Consider the following 16,585-nt stretch of genomic DNA (forward strand, 5'->3'; position numbering starts at 1 on the left):
TCTGGAAGCAGCACGCTAACAGGCAGGTGGGAGGGCAGTCACCAAAAGATCAACCACAGGAGCAGTGGTGAAGGGGCCTGCCCTGTTACCCGGTGAATGAAAGGCTTTCTGGGGCCTCCGGAGTTGTTCTCATTTACTATTCACTGTAACAAATGAAGTGACAAGGTTCCTGGCTGTTAAAAAATAATACATCCCCAAACCATGGTAACAGAATTCAGAAATTACACTAATATGCTACATTCTAATTTGTCTTTCACTGAATAGACTTCAAATATGTAATCTGGGGGAAGAGGGAAGGAGAAGGAAGCATTTATTACTTGAAGCAAAAACACTGGGGATATTTCCCAAAGCAGTGTCTCCAAATATGTAATAGTTTTAAAGTTCATGCATAGATTAAAATTTAAATATATACCTTTTTGAAACCATGAAAATAAAAAAAGAATTGTCTTCTTTCCTTCTCAATTTCCAATCTTGTAAATGACAGCATAAAAATCCCCCACCACAAAACTATTAATCTGAAGTTTAGTTTTTCATTTTCAAATAATAAACTTAGGAAATTCCCAGTGTTTAAGGGCCCACACTTCCAGTGCAGGGAGCAGAGGTTCAGTCCCTGGCTGGGGAACTAAGATCCCACATACTGCATAGCATAGCTAGTAGTAATAAATTTACTCCCTTTTTACAAGAACTCCCATATGCTTTTTGAAGCTCAGTTTATATCAAGTTTTGATCTGTAAGCCTAAAAAAGTGTTTAAAAACCAGTAACTAACATATAAAAAGACTCCACATCAAAAGCTGGACTACAGCTAGCAACCGAAATTCCTTCATCACAGTGGTTCTGCTCAGGGCTGTTCCTCTCTGCTGGAGGGACACAGCCTGGGGAGGGTGCAGGGGCCATGGCTGGGAGGGAAGAGGCTGGCGATGCTGCTCTGATCCTACAATGGACAGGACAGTCAGTCCGACAGACTGACCAGGCCCCAAACGCAAACAGAGCCCCAAAGTCTCACAACTGAAGGAGCGCAGGCCAAGCCACATAGATGGCAAGCTGCGCCAGTCAGCACAGAGTTCAGCCTGGAGAACGGCAACTCCCGGCCACCGTCACACAAAGCAAGGATCTCCAGCCACAGCTATTTCGTGACCCTGTAATTAGTCAGCCTTTTGGAGGTGTGCTTATTTTCACAACAACAAATATGGTATCTACTTCCATGTTTAAATTGTTTCTGAATCATCACGATGTTTTAACATTTAAAAGAATTAAACAGTTCTACTTGCAGTGGTATAACAAGTTTTAATTCAAAATAGACACTCTGAAAACAATAAGTAAAAAAAAAAACAAAAAAAAACAACTTGAACAAGCTCTTTGAATTTACAACAGAGCACACCAACAATCACACACACGGCAGTTTCACAATTGCCTCAAAAATGTACATTACAGCAATGACATGCAAGAATTATACTTTAAAAATCCACGTGGTAGACTGTCACATCTTCCAAGCACGAGGCACAGGGGCCTCTGCCATGCATCACTAGCACTGCAGCTCAAGGTCAAACAGGCTGGTCTCCATAACTGCTTCTGATGCTTTATTTCAGATTTTGTGGAAAAAACAAGGCCTAGTTGGCCGAAGGACAGTAACACACTTGATTCCTTAGCAATAGCCCATCCCAGTAACCTGGACACCAGGCTATGGGAAAGCCCATTTTCCCAGAATGAATAAATTTACCTCCAGGAAACTGTCAGATTTAATACACCAACTAGGAGACTAGCTCCAGTCCATACATTTCACCTTGTTCCCTGAAAACCTGTGTTTAAATCTTAGTAGCCACACTCAGGGGTCAACATTTTATTCCTGAGTAACACAGACTTTCCCGTTCACTGGTTTATGAACAGTTAGGTTAGGAGGAGAGCTTGTGTGTGTGTGTGTTTTCAGTGTTTGTTCTAAAGGCACTAAAGATTTATTGTCTTGTCTTTGAATGGAGAAGACTTATCACCATATCAAAAAGACGGGGAAAGTCTACAGTGAGAAGTATTTTGTACCTACAGAATTACTTTATTTGTAAAATAACTTGATTTAAATACCGGTTCAGTATATTTTTAACAACTGAAAACATTTGGTTTTCTGAGTTACAATCAAAAACAACTGTTAGGACGTAAACAACTGAAAAAACGTAAATCAAAATTATAATCTAATAAGCAAATACCTTACAAGAAGAAATCAGCATAAGTTAATGCAGTGCATCCTTAAGGAACCAGACATGTCACGGAGGCTGCTACTCACTTCTCTAAACATTTACTGTATCGTCTGCTGCTACTTGGGAAGCTGAGGGAGAGCAGTTTTAATTTGCAGTTAATCAAGTGTTCTGAAACAAGCTGAAATTTCCTTAAATGAAAGATAAACATAGATAGATTTCGGTTTTTATCATACGATACTGACACTACTGGGAAAACAAGGCGTGCATGAATTATCAAAAGATTTAATTTACATGACAGAGGAAAAAAACAAAAAATAATTGTTACAAAATCAAACTGCAGAAAACAAATTTGAAAGAACTATTCACTTCTTTATACAGAAGTCTTTCTGAGCACCTGAAAGAAATCTAAAGAGCAGCATAAAGACCACTGAAATCGATTAGTTCAACATACAGTGAAGAAAATAACATTTTTAAAAATCTCAATTGAAAAAACTACTAATTATCTAATACTTTAGATTTCCTTTTTTTTTTTTTACAAGTTTTGTGGTTCATGCTCAAAGTTCAATCTGTGTTTAACATTTTTAAGTTCAGACATGTCAAAGCCTAAAAGTACAGAAGGCTTGTGATTTTTTATTGCTTTCATGCAAATATACCTTCTTTTTCCAAAAAATGAAGCCACATCAATTTTCCACACCCATAAAAGTGAGGATAACAATTCTATTTCCTTTTTACTAGGATATGGTCTCTTGTGGAAATAATCCCTAAGAAACTGCTTTTTGTCTTCGTAAGAACGGTCTTCGTACTTTTTAGGATTTAATGCTAAAACCTGAAGAGCATCGTCACTAATGGGCGGTCCCTCCGTCCTGCCCTCACTCCGCTGCCGTTTAACAGGTGCAGCGCTTGGCGCCTTTTCCGGGGCCGGGTCTGCGTCCGCGTCTATGATGAGGGGCCGCTCCGCGCCATCCCTCTGGTCTTCGGCCCCGGAGTGACCATCGGGCAGCTTTCTCTTCACTGAGAAGCTGGCGTCATGGATCACCTCGCCGTTGACTAAGAGCAGCTCGCTGTTCTCCAGGAGGCCGGGCTGGCCCTGCAGGTCGGGGCTGCTGTCCTTGGGGGCGCTGCGGCAGCGCAGCAGGTGGATGGCAATGGCTGCCAGCGTCATGTTGCCGGTGTAGACCCCGCAGCAGTGGATGCACTTGAAAGCCGGAGACTTCAGAATCGTGTGGACTGTGGGCGTGATGTGGTGCCTCTCCTTCAGATGCAGCTCGTATGCCTCCGTTGTCACAAAGGTGCCAAAGCAAAAGGGGCAGGTCAACACCTGCTTGCCGGGCCTCCCAGATGCACCTTCAGCCTGGGGCCTCACCTTGATGTACACGGGCACCAGCGACTTGGAGTGTATCCCCGCCAGGATGGCCAGGTAGACCTCCCGCTCGCCCAGCTCCTCCCTGGGCAATATGGTAATAAAGTCAAGGTGGGGAAACAGCAGGTTGCCGTTGGCGTCGATATCCAGTTGAAAACCTTTGTTACTGTAATCCATGGGCAGCTTCTTCTTCCCCAGGTGCATGGTCCGACTGTGCTCTGAGAGGCCTCTGATATCATGGAAGGTGCACGGGCAAAACAAGCAACCCAGGCCATGCATCAGTAAGTGATGGATAAGCTCCTCCTCCGAAACTAAGCACTTACAAGACAGACACCGCACTGTCTTCTCTCTCATCCACTTCAAAAACGGCGCACATGCCGCCAGCTTCTCTGGCTCCAGTTTATCGGCAGCTTTGGACTCACTGTGCTTATGCGCCACTTCCATATGGACCTGGTACACGTTGGAAGGGAAGAGCTCGTTGCAAACGGGACAGGTTTTCCATTGCTTGGCCTGTTTGAGCACGTGATTCGCCTCTGCCACAGACGAAGAGGCCTGAACAAACATACTCTGAGTGGCATTTACCACCACGGGAGGGGAGGGCATGCCAGCCATGGAACTGGCCATTTGGGCAGCTGTGCCTGACTGCAGGAGCTGGATGGGCATCTGGGGAGGGGCAACGGTGGCGACGCTTCCAGGGGGCACAGGCAGAGTGACAGATACCGGGGCAAGTGTGTATGTGGGAATGCCGTTCACTTGTTTCCCTGTGGGGATGAGTTGTCGAAGAATAGAGCCCGACGTCAGGAAAGTGGTGTTTGGCGAAGCACCGGGTCTAATGGTCTGATTTGCAGGCAGAATGTTGGTATTCACAGACTGATTAAGCTGTAGGACCCCAGGCCTCACTGACTGGCCCACAGGAAGAACTCCTGACATGACCGGCTGACTGAGCTGAAGAACACCAGAGTTAATGCCCTGGTTCACAGGAAGAACGGCTGACGAGACTGTCTGGTTGGGGGGAAGGAGTCCAGGTGGGACTACCTGGCCAGGCGGGAGCACCCGCAGCGGGACCGTCAGCCCTGTGGGTAGTGCTCCCGAAGGGGCCGTCTGTCCAATGGGGAGCACCCCTGACTGAACCACCTGGCCAGTAGGGAGAACCCCAGAAGTCGCTGTCTGTCCTGAAGGGATGACCCCAGCAGGGGTCACCTGTCCTGCAGGAAGGACCCCTGACGGGACTGTCCGACTCACAGAAATCACCCCTGGCGAGACTGCCTGAAGCACTCCAGGAGTGACAGAGGGGTTGACAGGGAGGACCCCAGACCCAACGGGTCTGTTCACCGAAAGAACTCCAGGTCCAACTGGCCTGCTTATGGGTCCCACAGGCTGGCTGAGTGGCAAAACCCCCGGGCGGATGGTCTGATTTATGGGGAGGACACTGGTTCCAACAGACTTATTTACAGGTCCAACCGTCTGACTCAAGGGCAACACGGGAGGGTTTGCTGCCTGATTAAGTGGCACTCCATGAGAGAGAAAGACAGGCTGAGGCGTCGAGGGCGGCAGAGTGAGGCTGCTCTGGCCCACTGGCAGAGGGCTGGAGACCAGAGTCACGTGAGGCTGGGCTACGGCCGGCGGAGAGTGGGTGACACTGCCCACAGCCCCCGCAGCCCCCGCAGCCCCCGCAGCCGGAGGGGCTACACCCTGAACCGGCTGCACCATGGTCTGGCTCTGGCCATTCTGTGGCAAGGAAAGATGGAAGCAAGATGAGGCTGGGATGCCCGGAGCACTGCTATTCGGTGGTACGGCCATGTGTGCAGCTGGTTTGGGAGCAATATGCATCTGCTTCAAAAGGCCAGTCTTCTTAATATGTTCTGAGATCACAGACCTAAGCTTATTCTCCAAGTCCCGGTGTGTATCGGATGTCAAAATATGATACATTAAAGCGTCCTGGCTGCTGGCATTGGCGTTGCACTTTTTACAGTAATACCTGTCAGAAGGGGGCAGCTTCTCTGCACAGAGGGTGTCGTCAGCTCCTGGATGCTCACCCATCTCCTCAGTTCTCAGGCCAAAGTAGGAGTTAATCAAGTAGTGGAAATGTGCTACCAGCACATGCTTCTTCATGCTGTAGTACAGTGTGTTTGAAAAGTTACATTTTAAACATGTAAAACTTATCACATCACTCCTAGATGATTTAGTTTCACCTGAAATATTCACTGTGTAATTCTGGACTTTCCGAGCAGGTGCATGGAACATTCTGAAGTGCCTTCCCACAACTCTGGGTTGAGAGGAAAACACGCAGTTTGGGCAAGGGATCACCAGCTCCTGGTCAATTTCATCTTCATGGTAACGATGTAAATGATTTTTGAATGAAGTAAGCACTTTTGTGGAGTATTTACAGAGGCTACAACAGTATGGTTTTGTTCGATATCTCTGTTAAAAAAAAAAGTCAAGCATAGTTTAATAAAACTACATAGTTTAATAAAAATCAGATGCTACACAATCTACAGTTAACAAGTAAACAATTTTTTTTTCTTCTAACTTGCTGGATCTAGGACTGTGTTGTAAGGAAAAGCACCTACAGATAACACACATCACAAAACCCTTTTCATTTTTTTTCCTAAAATACTTTAAAAATGTAACAACTGTTCTCAGCATTTAGGCCATACATACAAACTGTGTTTGGTCCCAAAAACATAGCTACCTGAACCCCGTTTCCAAAGCCAGCCATAAAAATCACAAATCTCATTATTTAACCCTGTACTCTGAATCATCTGCATCAATTGAGCTCAATTCTCAGCAAGAAAAAATTACTTTCTCCCTTTCTCATTCCACTTTTCTCAGTTCCAAGTTGCTTTTACTCCAAATTCTAAAACTTCTGGAATGTTCTAACATAACCAAAATTGATAATTGTTAAACCGATCACCCGTCTTTCATTTCCCAGATTCCAGGAAAAGTTATGACCAACCTAGACAGCATACTCAAAAGCAGAGACATTACTTTGCCGACTAAGGTCCGTCTAGTCAAGGCTACGGTTCTTCCAATAGTCATGTATGGATGTGAGAGTTGGACTGTGAAGACAGCTGAGCGCCGAAGAATTGATGCTTTTGAACTGTGGTGTTGGAGAAGACTCTTGAGAGTCCCTTGGACTGCAAGGAGATCCAACCAGTCCATTCTGAAAGAGATCAGCCCTAGGAATTCTTTGGAAGGAATGATGCTAAAGCTGAAACTCCAGTACTTTGGCCACCTCATGCGAAGAGTTGACTCATTGGAAAAGACTCTGATGCTGGGAGGGACTGGGGGCAGGAGGAGAAAGGGACGACAGAGGATGAGATGGCTGGATGGCATCACGGACTCGTTGAACGTGAATCTGAGTGAACTCCGGGAGTTGGTGATGGACAGGGAGGCCTGGCGTGCTGCGATTCATGGGGTCACAAAGAGTTGGACACGACTGAGTGACTGAACTGAGGAGACAAATGGACAGTGACAACCACTGAAGACAGAGGGGCTGTGGCTCACTCACGGTGAATAAGCCTGAGGTAAGTTCAAGCCACAGATTGCCACTCTGACAATGTGGTATCTCTATGTAAGGCAAATATGGGGAATTCAACAAGCCTGGGGCACATGAACAGACAACTGTACAACAGCTGGCCAACTGAGCAGCACAATGTGTTCTGACATCCAGGAAGCCTTGCTGGTGTGCCGTGAAAGCAGCACGGCAGGCACCAGATCCCAGAGCTGGAGCACCAGAAAACACTGGGCCTAGCTTCACAAGCAGGAAGGCCGGGGCGTGGACAGGTTAGACAACGGGGCAGAGGTCTTCCCGCTCTGCAGCTGTTTCCCGCTGACACAGTGGCTGCTGGCCACCCCCGTCCTTCCCAGACATGTGCCCGGAGACCACTCTCTCACACACACACATACAAATTCCCCTCCTGTGGGTTTTGTCCCTCTCTCTGCTAGTCACGCAGTCTTCCTCTTGGGTCACTGATCAGAGAAAGCACCCGAACACATTCAACAACATGTCACTACTGCCTTTTCAGCAATTAAGAAATCTCAGGTTCTGACACTTCCAGGAGAATCTATAAGAAACCTAGGGGACAGCCAACCACACATCACATTTTAAAAAATATGTTTCACCAATTCGGACACACTTTTTTCTATTTTAATATCTCTGAAATCTGGAAACACCTTACAACTGACAGTTTAATGCTGTACTTTAGTTTCATTTGTGGTTCATTTAAAATGGAGCCATGTTATACTCCACAAATACTGTATTGAAAAACCAGATACACCAGTTAAAGAGTCAATAGAACTAACAACTTGTTAATATCTGTTAGTACCGAACAGATCTTTGGATCAAGGAAAGATTTCTTAAATAAGACATCATAAATACAATCCATAACAGAAAATACATGCCTCCTGAGAAATCTGTATGCTGATCAAAAAGCAACAGTTAGAACCGGACATGAAACAACAGACTGGTTCAAAATTGGGAAAGGAGTACATCAAGGCTGTATACTGTCACCCTCCTTCTTTAACTTCGATGCAGAGTACATCATGCAAAACACCAGGCTGGAGGAAGCACAAGCTGGAATCAAGGTTGCCAGGAGAAATATCAATAACCTCAGATAGTCAGGTGACACCCTAATGGCAGAAAGCAAACAGGAACTAAACAGCCTCTTGATGAAGGTCAAAGAGGAGTGTAAAAGCTGGCTTAAAAACTTAACATTCAAAAAACGAAGATCATGGAATCTGGTCCCATCGCTTCATGGCAAATAGATGGGGGGAAAAAAGGCAACAGTGACAGACTTTTATTTTCTTGGGCTCCAAAATCACTGCTGATGTTGACTGTAGCCATGAAATTAAAAAACACTTGCTCCTTGGAAGAAAATCTACGACAAACCTAGACACCATATTAAAGAGCAGAGACATAACTTTGCCAACAAAGATCTGTCTAGTTATGGTTTTTCCAGTAGCCATGTATGGCTGCGAGAGTTGGACCATAAAGAGGGGCTGAGCATCAAAGAATTGAAGCTTTCAACTGTAATGCAGGAGAAGACTATTCAGAGTCCCTTGGACTGCAAGGAAATCAAACCAGTCAATCCTAAAGGAAATCAACCCTGAAAATTTATTAGAAGGATTGATACTGCAGCTGAAGCTCCAAAACTTTGGCCACCTGATGCAAAGAGCCGACTCACTGGAAAAGACTCCAATGCTGGGAAAGATTGAGGGCAGGAGAAGGGGATGACAGAGGATGAGATTGCTGGATGGCATCGTCAATTCAACGGACATGAGTTTGAGCAAACTTTGGGAGATGGTGGAAGGACAGGGAAGCCTGGTGTGCTGCAGCCCGTGGGGTTGCAAAGAGTCAGACATGACTGAGTGAATGAACAACAGTAGAAAAAAATTATAAACAGGATTTTATCAAAGTAAGAAATCTTCTCTTTGAAAGATACTTTAAAAGATAAAAAGACAAACCACAGGCTAGAAGACAATATTTACAAACCACATATCTAATAAAGGACTTGTGTCCATAAAACACACTGTGGACATGTTCAAGTCTCAGTAAGGAAACATATGACCCAATTTTTAGAAAACTGGCAAAACATTTAAGAGTCGAATCCTTTAAACTAAAGAGGGTATCCAGATGCCAAAGAAACACACGTAAAGACGCTCAACAGTGTTAGTCACTAGGGAGATGCACATTCAAACCAGAGAAGACACCACTACGCGCCTATTAAAATGGAAAATAAGCAGCTAAATCCAAAAGCACAAAAACCTTGACAGAGTCCAGTGAGGACGCAGAGCAGCCGGGACACCCACCACTGGTGGGAAAGCAACACGGTACAGGCACTTTGGAAAACAGTCCGGCAGTTTGTTACAGAGATGGACCATATAGTGTACAACCCAGCAAGCTCACACCTGGCAATTACCCAAGAGAAGTGAAAGCAAATGTTTAAAGAAAAACCTGTATGTCAAAATTCTAGGAAAGTGATCAATCAGAAATAACTGGAGTGTGAGACCTTGGTTCACTGTAACAGAAAAATAACCAAGGAGAGAAGCAGAAAGAAGCGGAATCAGGCATCCTGGGCACTGCAGGATGCCTTGTCTCCGAGATCATCCCTGTCTCCCCATCTGCCTAAGGCCATATCTTCAGGTCCCATAACAGCTGGGCTTCATTTCCAACATAACACGAGCATCTCCATCCCAATCCCAGATATCCAGCACGTCTCATTTCTCTGCAGCATGAGCCACATAAGCCCGCCAAGTAGCACATTCCTGCTACCGTGGCCGAAAACCTGTCTGTTCAAAACTCCTATTTCCCAGACACAAATTAAAGAAGGCTATCTACAAATGCAGAGCAAGGTACTAAAACTAGCAGGTAACACAGCCTCTACCACGCCAGGTAACAGTGGTTTATTTTTTCTGAATATGGTACCTATTTAACATATTCAATCTCCACTATTTCATATTGTTAAACTTTTTGTGCCCATTCACACAAACAAAAACTAAACTTCCTAAGGAAAAGAACCCTAACTTTCACCTCTTTGCATCAAGCACTCAGAATAGTTGTAGCAGGAATTCAAAAAATGTTTCTTGATGAAGAGCATATAATTATACATTATACTGCATGTTACATATAATCTTTTAGGAATTCAGATGAGAAAAATCAGACAGGCCTAAGAAAATATTCACGAAGCCACGGTATTCAAAACAAGGCATATTTGAAAAGCCATGAGCTGTTCTGAGCAGAATAGCCAAATCAGAGCAATTTCAAGGAATCTTGTGTCTGTTGGTAGAGAGGGGAATGTCAGGTCAAGGAAGGAAAGAGACACTGAACAGGCAGAAAGCAGGACTCAAGAGGACAAGGTGACAACAGAAATGTTTACAAATAAAATTCTGACAGAAAAACGACTGACGAGTTACAGAAAGCTTTTTTAAGCCAGAATTCTCAAGGGCAACGCTATTTGGACAAATGGGCGGGGGAGGCAATGAGCGGAGGCTGGTCCCCTTGGGGCGAGCTGCCTGGAGTTGAAGAGGTGCTAACCCAGCAGCTGGGCGGCAGGAAGGTTTTCCAGAGGAAACACTTTACAATGGAGAATTCAGCAGTATGACACACAGTTTAGCTGGAATCTGCTTAACTATGAGGTTTCAAATTTATTATAAATTGTGTTCCCTGATTCAAACTCCATATTTTTCATTTTTGAAACCACAATGGATGCTCATACTTGAAGTCATTTCTTTTTACTCAGAATAGTTACATAACTCAGAAGCCCTTCTTATATCAGAGGCATATAATAATAATATAATAATTTCACTGTATCACTTCATCAACTTTATATGCAGCGAACTCTCACAGCATCAACAATCCTGTATTATAAAACATTTAACTTTTTCTACTTCCCTAAATGTTTACATTATACCCTCCTCCTCCCTTTCATTCATCTGCAACCCCGAAACACATGATATTCCTCAAAACTAAACCAACACTTACCCCATGTTCTGAGGAAACATGAAAATTGGAAATAAAAATACATACCACTTTCTTTCCAGAAGGTTCCCACAGAGAAATATCTCCCCATGATGTGTTATAAAAGTACTTCTCTCCTGGGTCAAAGCCTTTAAGGTCCTTTTAGAAAGGGAGAAAAAGAGAGATTATTATGTAATTTCAGAAGATAAAGAAGTAAGAACCCAATGGGATTCTTTGGCACTTAAGAAATCTACACGCAAGGGACTTCCCTGGTGGACCAGACGTTACAAGTCCCAGCACTCCCAATGCAGGGAGCACAGGTTCAATCCCTGTCAGGGAAATGAGATCCCCTGTGCTGCACAGTGCGGAGAAAGGGAGGGAGGGAGAGAAAGAAAGGGACATCTACGTGGGAAAACTGACATGAAAATATACCCCATGGCAAACTCTGACAGAGTTCCCATCAAGCTGGAGACCTGGGGAAAATGCTGAAATAATCCAAGTTAATAGTACAGCTTCTGTACTTCAGCAGCTGCCTTTCAATTTATGTCAAGTCCTTACAGAGTTTATACCTAGTAAACGTATCTTCTGAGTTTCACAGTGTCTTAAATTCAATACACTTTTTTCTTCCTTTCCCACACTCTCTTGTTTGCGCTTCACTAAACTGTCCTATTACAGAGCTGATCTCCTTCCTGGCCACACTTGCTGGGGTGCTAGATTCTTTCCATGTCTTCAGTCTTCCATAAATTCAAAAACATACTAAATATATATATATATGTAGTTTTAAAAATACAGTCTTATAAGAAATAAGCAGATGAGATTTCCCACAAATAATTTCTGAAAGAGAAAAACCACATGAGCAAACACTGTCTTCCCAGTGTGAACCCCATGGAGAAGTGTGTCTGGGGTGGGATGATGTGGGCACGTCAAGTGTTGGTAAGAAGTCAGACAGTGAATATGTAAGGCTTCGCCAGCATGCAGTCTGTCTGAAACAACTCAAGCTCACCACTGCACAAAAGCAGCCACAGACAGTACGTAAACACAGACAGGCAAAGCTATATTTCAAGAAGTTTATTTACAAAATAGATAGCAAGCCAGATTTGGCCCAGTTTGCCTACCTCTAGTCTAAACACTCAAATAAGAAGTATAGAATGTCAGACTGAGTTAAAAACCACAATCCAATTATATGTTGACTGACTGGTTCAAAATCAGGAAAGGAATACAAGGCTGCATACTGTCGCCCTGCTTATTTAAGTTCTTTGCAGAGTACATCATCCAAAATGTCAGGCTAGATGAATTCACAAACTGGAATCAAGACTGCTGGGATTCATCAACCTCAGATATGTAGATGATACCACTCTAATGGCAGAAAGTGAAGAAGAACTAAAGAGCCTTTTGATGAGGGTGAAAAAGGAGGGTAAAAAAGCTTGCTTAACACTAAACATTCAAAAAACTAGGATCATGATATCCAGTCCCATTGCTTCATGGCAACTAGAAGGTGAAAAAGTGGAAGCAGTGACAGATTTTACTTTGGCTCCAAAATCCCTGCAGATGGTGACCACAGCCATGAAATTAAAAGATGCCTGCTCCTTGGAAGAAAATCTACAACAAACCTAGACAATATATTAAAAAGCAGACATCATCTTGCCAGCAAAGGTCCGCTGCATGAAAGCTATGGTTTTTCCAGCAGTCATGTACGGATGTGAGAGCTGGACCATAAAGAAGGCTGAGCACCAAAGACCTGCTTTCAAATTGTGGTGTTGGAGAAGACGATTGAGAGTCCCTTGGACAGCAAGATCAAACCAGTCCTAAAGGAAACCATTTCCTAAAGGAAATCAACCCTGAATATGGAAGGACTGTTGCTGAAGCTCCAATACCCTGGCCAAGTGATACAAAGGGCAGACGCATTGGAAAAGACCCTGATGCTAGGAAAGACTGAGGCAAAAGATGAAGTGGGTGGCAGAGGATGAGATGGTTAAGACAGCATCACCAGCAAGAATTTGAGCAAACTCCAGGAGATAGTGGAGGACAGAGGAGCCTGGCATGTTACAGTCCATGAGGTCACAAAGAGTGGAACACAACTTAAGAGACTGAACAACAGCAACAATTATATGCTGTCTACAAAAATTTCACTTCAAATACAACATCATAGAGAGGTCAAAGATAAAAAGAAGGAAATCCATGTCACGTGACCACTACTCCCAAAAAAGCTGATATAAATCACCAATGTCAAAAAAAGAGAGGGGAGGACTTTTTCCAGTGGCAAGTGGATAAGAATCCACCGGCCAATGCAAGGGACACCAGTCCAATCCCTGGTCCAGGAAGATTCCACATGCCAGGGTGCAACCAAGCCCACAACCTGCAACTGCTGAAGCCCTTGCACCTAGAGCCCGCGCTCTGCAGCAAGGGCAGCCACCGCAATGAGAAGTCAGCACCCTGCGACGAAGAGCCCGCCCTCGCCACAACTAGAGAAGCCCGCACAAAGCACCGAAAACCCAGCGCGGCCAAAAAATAAACAGAGATACCACTACGGTTCCTACAGATGAGAAAATAATATGAACACCATAATGCCAATAAATTCAACAAATTAAACTGACAAGGACAAATCTCTTAAAAGAACATAAGAAAAAGCTCACTCAGGAAAATCAGATAACCCGATAGCCTGATGTCTAGTGTAGAAATTGACTTCATAACTAAAGCCCTCCCCACAAAGGAAACTCCAATTCCAGACAGCTTCACTGGGAATTCTACTAAACATGGTATTATCAATTCTACATAGACTCTTCCAGAAAATAAAAAGGAAGAAACAACTCCCAATTCATTTCACAAGGCTGGCCAAGACTTGACAAAGATGTAACAGAAAATGAAAACTACAGACCGTACCCTTCAAGAACATAGATGAAAAATCCTTAACAAAATGTTTGCAAATCAATCCACATACTAAAAAGGACCAAGTGGAATTTATCCCAGGGATAGAGGTTGGTTTAACAATTTTTTTTCTTAAAAAATAAAAACCATGTAATTCACTAGACTAAAAAAAAGAAAATTGTATTAATATAGAAAAGTCATCTGACAAAATTCAACCATCAGTCAATTTCTGCTCTAAGCAAAGTAAGAATAAGGAAATTTCTCAACCTGAAAAGGGGATCTCCCAAAAATATGTAGCTAACAACTATGCTGCATGGTAACATAAAGAACATTCTTACATCTATTTTAAGTTTCATTTCAAAAATTTTTTGAAAACCAACACTATCGAAAGTTAGTAAGGATGTGAAGCAAGGGAAACCCTCCCACATTGCTGAAAGGAATGTGAAATCACACAACTACTTTGGATAATACCAAATCTAGGTATTTATCCAAGAAATATCAAAACAGCGGTCCACAAAACACACTTTTATAAGAATATTTGAAAAAAAAAAAAAAAGTGCTAGCTGCTTAGCTGTGTCCGGTTCTTGGCGACCCCACCAGTCTCCTCTGTCCATGGTATTCTCCAGGCGATACTGGGGTGGGCAGCCATTCCCTTCTCCAGGGGATCTTCCCGACCCAGGATCAAAACCACGTCACCTGCATTGCAGGCAGACTGTTTACCATCTGAGCCACCAGGGAAGCTCTGTAAGAATATTTATAAGAACCTTACTCATAATAACCCCAAACCAGAAACAGCCTAGGTGTTCACATGAGAAGAATCAACAACTACTTACAGAATGGGATCCTCCACAGCAACAAAAACGACCAGCTACAGAGAAACAACACAGAAGAATCTTCCCCAGGAGCACCTATTCTTTCACTCATGTAACACATCAGACAGGCAAATCTCATCCACAGCGAAAATTTTCAGCATGATGGTAGCCAGTGGGGTGGGGTGGGGTCTGACTTCCACACCGGGTCCTGTGCCCTGACAGGCGCTTGCACCGCATGAGTCAGGCCATTTCCAAACCCGTCGACTGGAGACAGCCACGGTGCATCTCACAAGCATGTAAATTCCCCTCCCACTAAAAGCTGTGAAGAAATACTGGACTCGTGTTACGATGCACCTATGCTGAAAGAGTTTAAGGGGAAATTTATCAATGCCTGAAACTTAGAAATGCATCAAAGTATAAGACAGAAGGACTTCCCTGGTGGTCCAATGGTCAACACTCTGCACTCCCAGTGCATGGGGCCTGGGTTCAATTCCTGGTCAGGAAACTAGATCTCACATGCTGAAACTAAAGATCTCACATGCTGCAACTAAGACCCAGTGTAGCCAAACATAATTTTTTTTTAATAAGGTTGACAGATGGGTGTATATACATATGCATGTTAATTTTATAGAATTTAGGTGGGAGGTACATGGGTTTTCATGGTACAATCCTTTCAGTACTTCTGTAGGCTTCAATTTTTCATAAGAAAATACTGGAAAAGGAAGAAGTAAGCAGTAATGTTCTATCGCAGGAGGTAAGTCGGGTTTAAGGGAAGAAGTGCTTTCCACTGTCAGATGCAGGAAAAGGAGAGCTAGTCTGGGCTTCCCTGGTGGCTCAGTGGTAAAGAATCTGCCTGCCAAGCAAGAGACACAGGTTCAATCCTTGGGTGGGGAATATCCCCTGGAGGAGGAAATGGCAACCCACTCCAGTGTTCTTGCCTGGGAAATATCATGGACAAAGGAGCCTGGTGGGCGACAGTCCATGGGGTCAGAAAAGAGTCAGATTCAATTTGTGACTAAAGAACAATAAAACACAATTATTAGGAAATAAACATTAACTATTTCAATATTTTTTGTAGATTAAGATATAGGAACATAGTGTAACATTAAAAAATCTGTTTATACATATAATGATCTCAGAAGATTGTCACAGGAGTGGGTTTAGTGCACCTTTTTTTAAAGCCTCCCTAATTCAGATCCAACAACATCAAATTTGCAAACACTGGTTTAAATGTTCCGACCTGATCTAATACTTGATGCACAGAAATTAAGTGCAGGAGCTGCCTCAGAAATGGCAGCTCTGCATAGAGCAGCAGAAAGCAACACAGTGTGGTGCAGTGTAGCAAGAGCAGGAGCAGCCAGACTTCCAGGCCAAAGGCAGGCTGCCCCAGGGCTTCCAAAAGCAGGGGCGGGGCCACAGAGAGCTCCAGGGAGGGCAGCGCCACAGAAGACTGAGAGGAAAGGCTTGCGAAGTGACAATCCACAAGTCACAAAGCCAGCTACGACCATGGATCCAAGTTCCTACCAGATGGTCAGCCTTAACCACTTTTAGCTCATGTCGCTCAATAAATCTGACAGATACTTTAACCAAGGGACCTTCTATTTCTAAATCCCCTTTTCCTACCACTTCTTTTAAGATTTCCGGCCCCCATGTGGCAGTATTTGTATCTCTGACAGTTCCTAATTGCGAAAACACAGGATGACAAAAGCTGCTAGGAACAGTAACAGTTTCTAATTTTTTAAATTCATTTATTTGGGCTGCACCTGGTCTTTGTGGCTGCACGCAGGCTTTCTCTAGCGGTGCCGAGCAGAGCCTGCTCTCCAGCTGCGGTGCGCTGGCCTCTCCGGATGCAGAGCACGGGCTCCAGGGCCCGTGGGCTTCAGCAGCTGCAGCTCGTGCACT

The 16,585-nt window shown here is 44.0% G+C and overlaps 1 protein-coding gene across 1 annotated transcript in view; it reads right to left on the minus strand.

Moving 5' to 3' along the window:
• Positions 1-1,265: 1,265 nt before the first annotated feature.
• ADNP2 (ADNP homeobox 2) overlaps positions 1,266-16,585 on the minus strand; it is a 34,331-nt gene continuing 19,011 nt past the window's right edge. The window contains exons 3-4 of the mRNA XM_069568965.1: positions 11,076-11,165; positions 1,266-5,968 (exon numbers count right to left, since the gene is read on the minus strand). Coding sequence (XP_069425066.1) covers positions 2,720-5,968; positions 11,076-11,165 — 3,339 coding nt within the window. The 3' untranslated portion in view covers positions 1,266-2,719. The remainder of the gene's footprint in view (positions 5,969-11,075; positions 11,166-16,585) is intronic.

This window comes from Ovis canadensis, chromosome 23 (genome assembly GCF_042477335.2).
Source record: "Ovis canadensis isolate MfBH-ARS-UI-01 breed Bighorn chromosome 23, ARS-UI_OviCan_v2, whole genome shotgun sequence".
In the NCBI taxonomy this organism is placed as follows: Eukaryota; Metazoa; Chordata; class Mammalia; order Artiodactyla; family Bovidae; genus Ovis; species Ovis canadensis.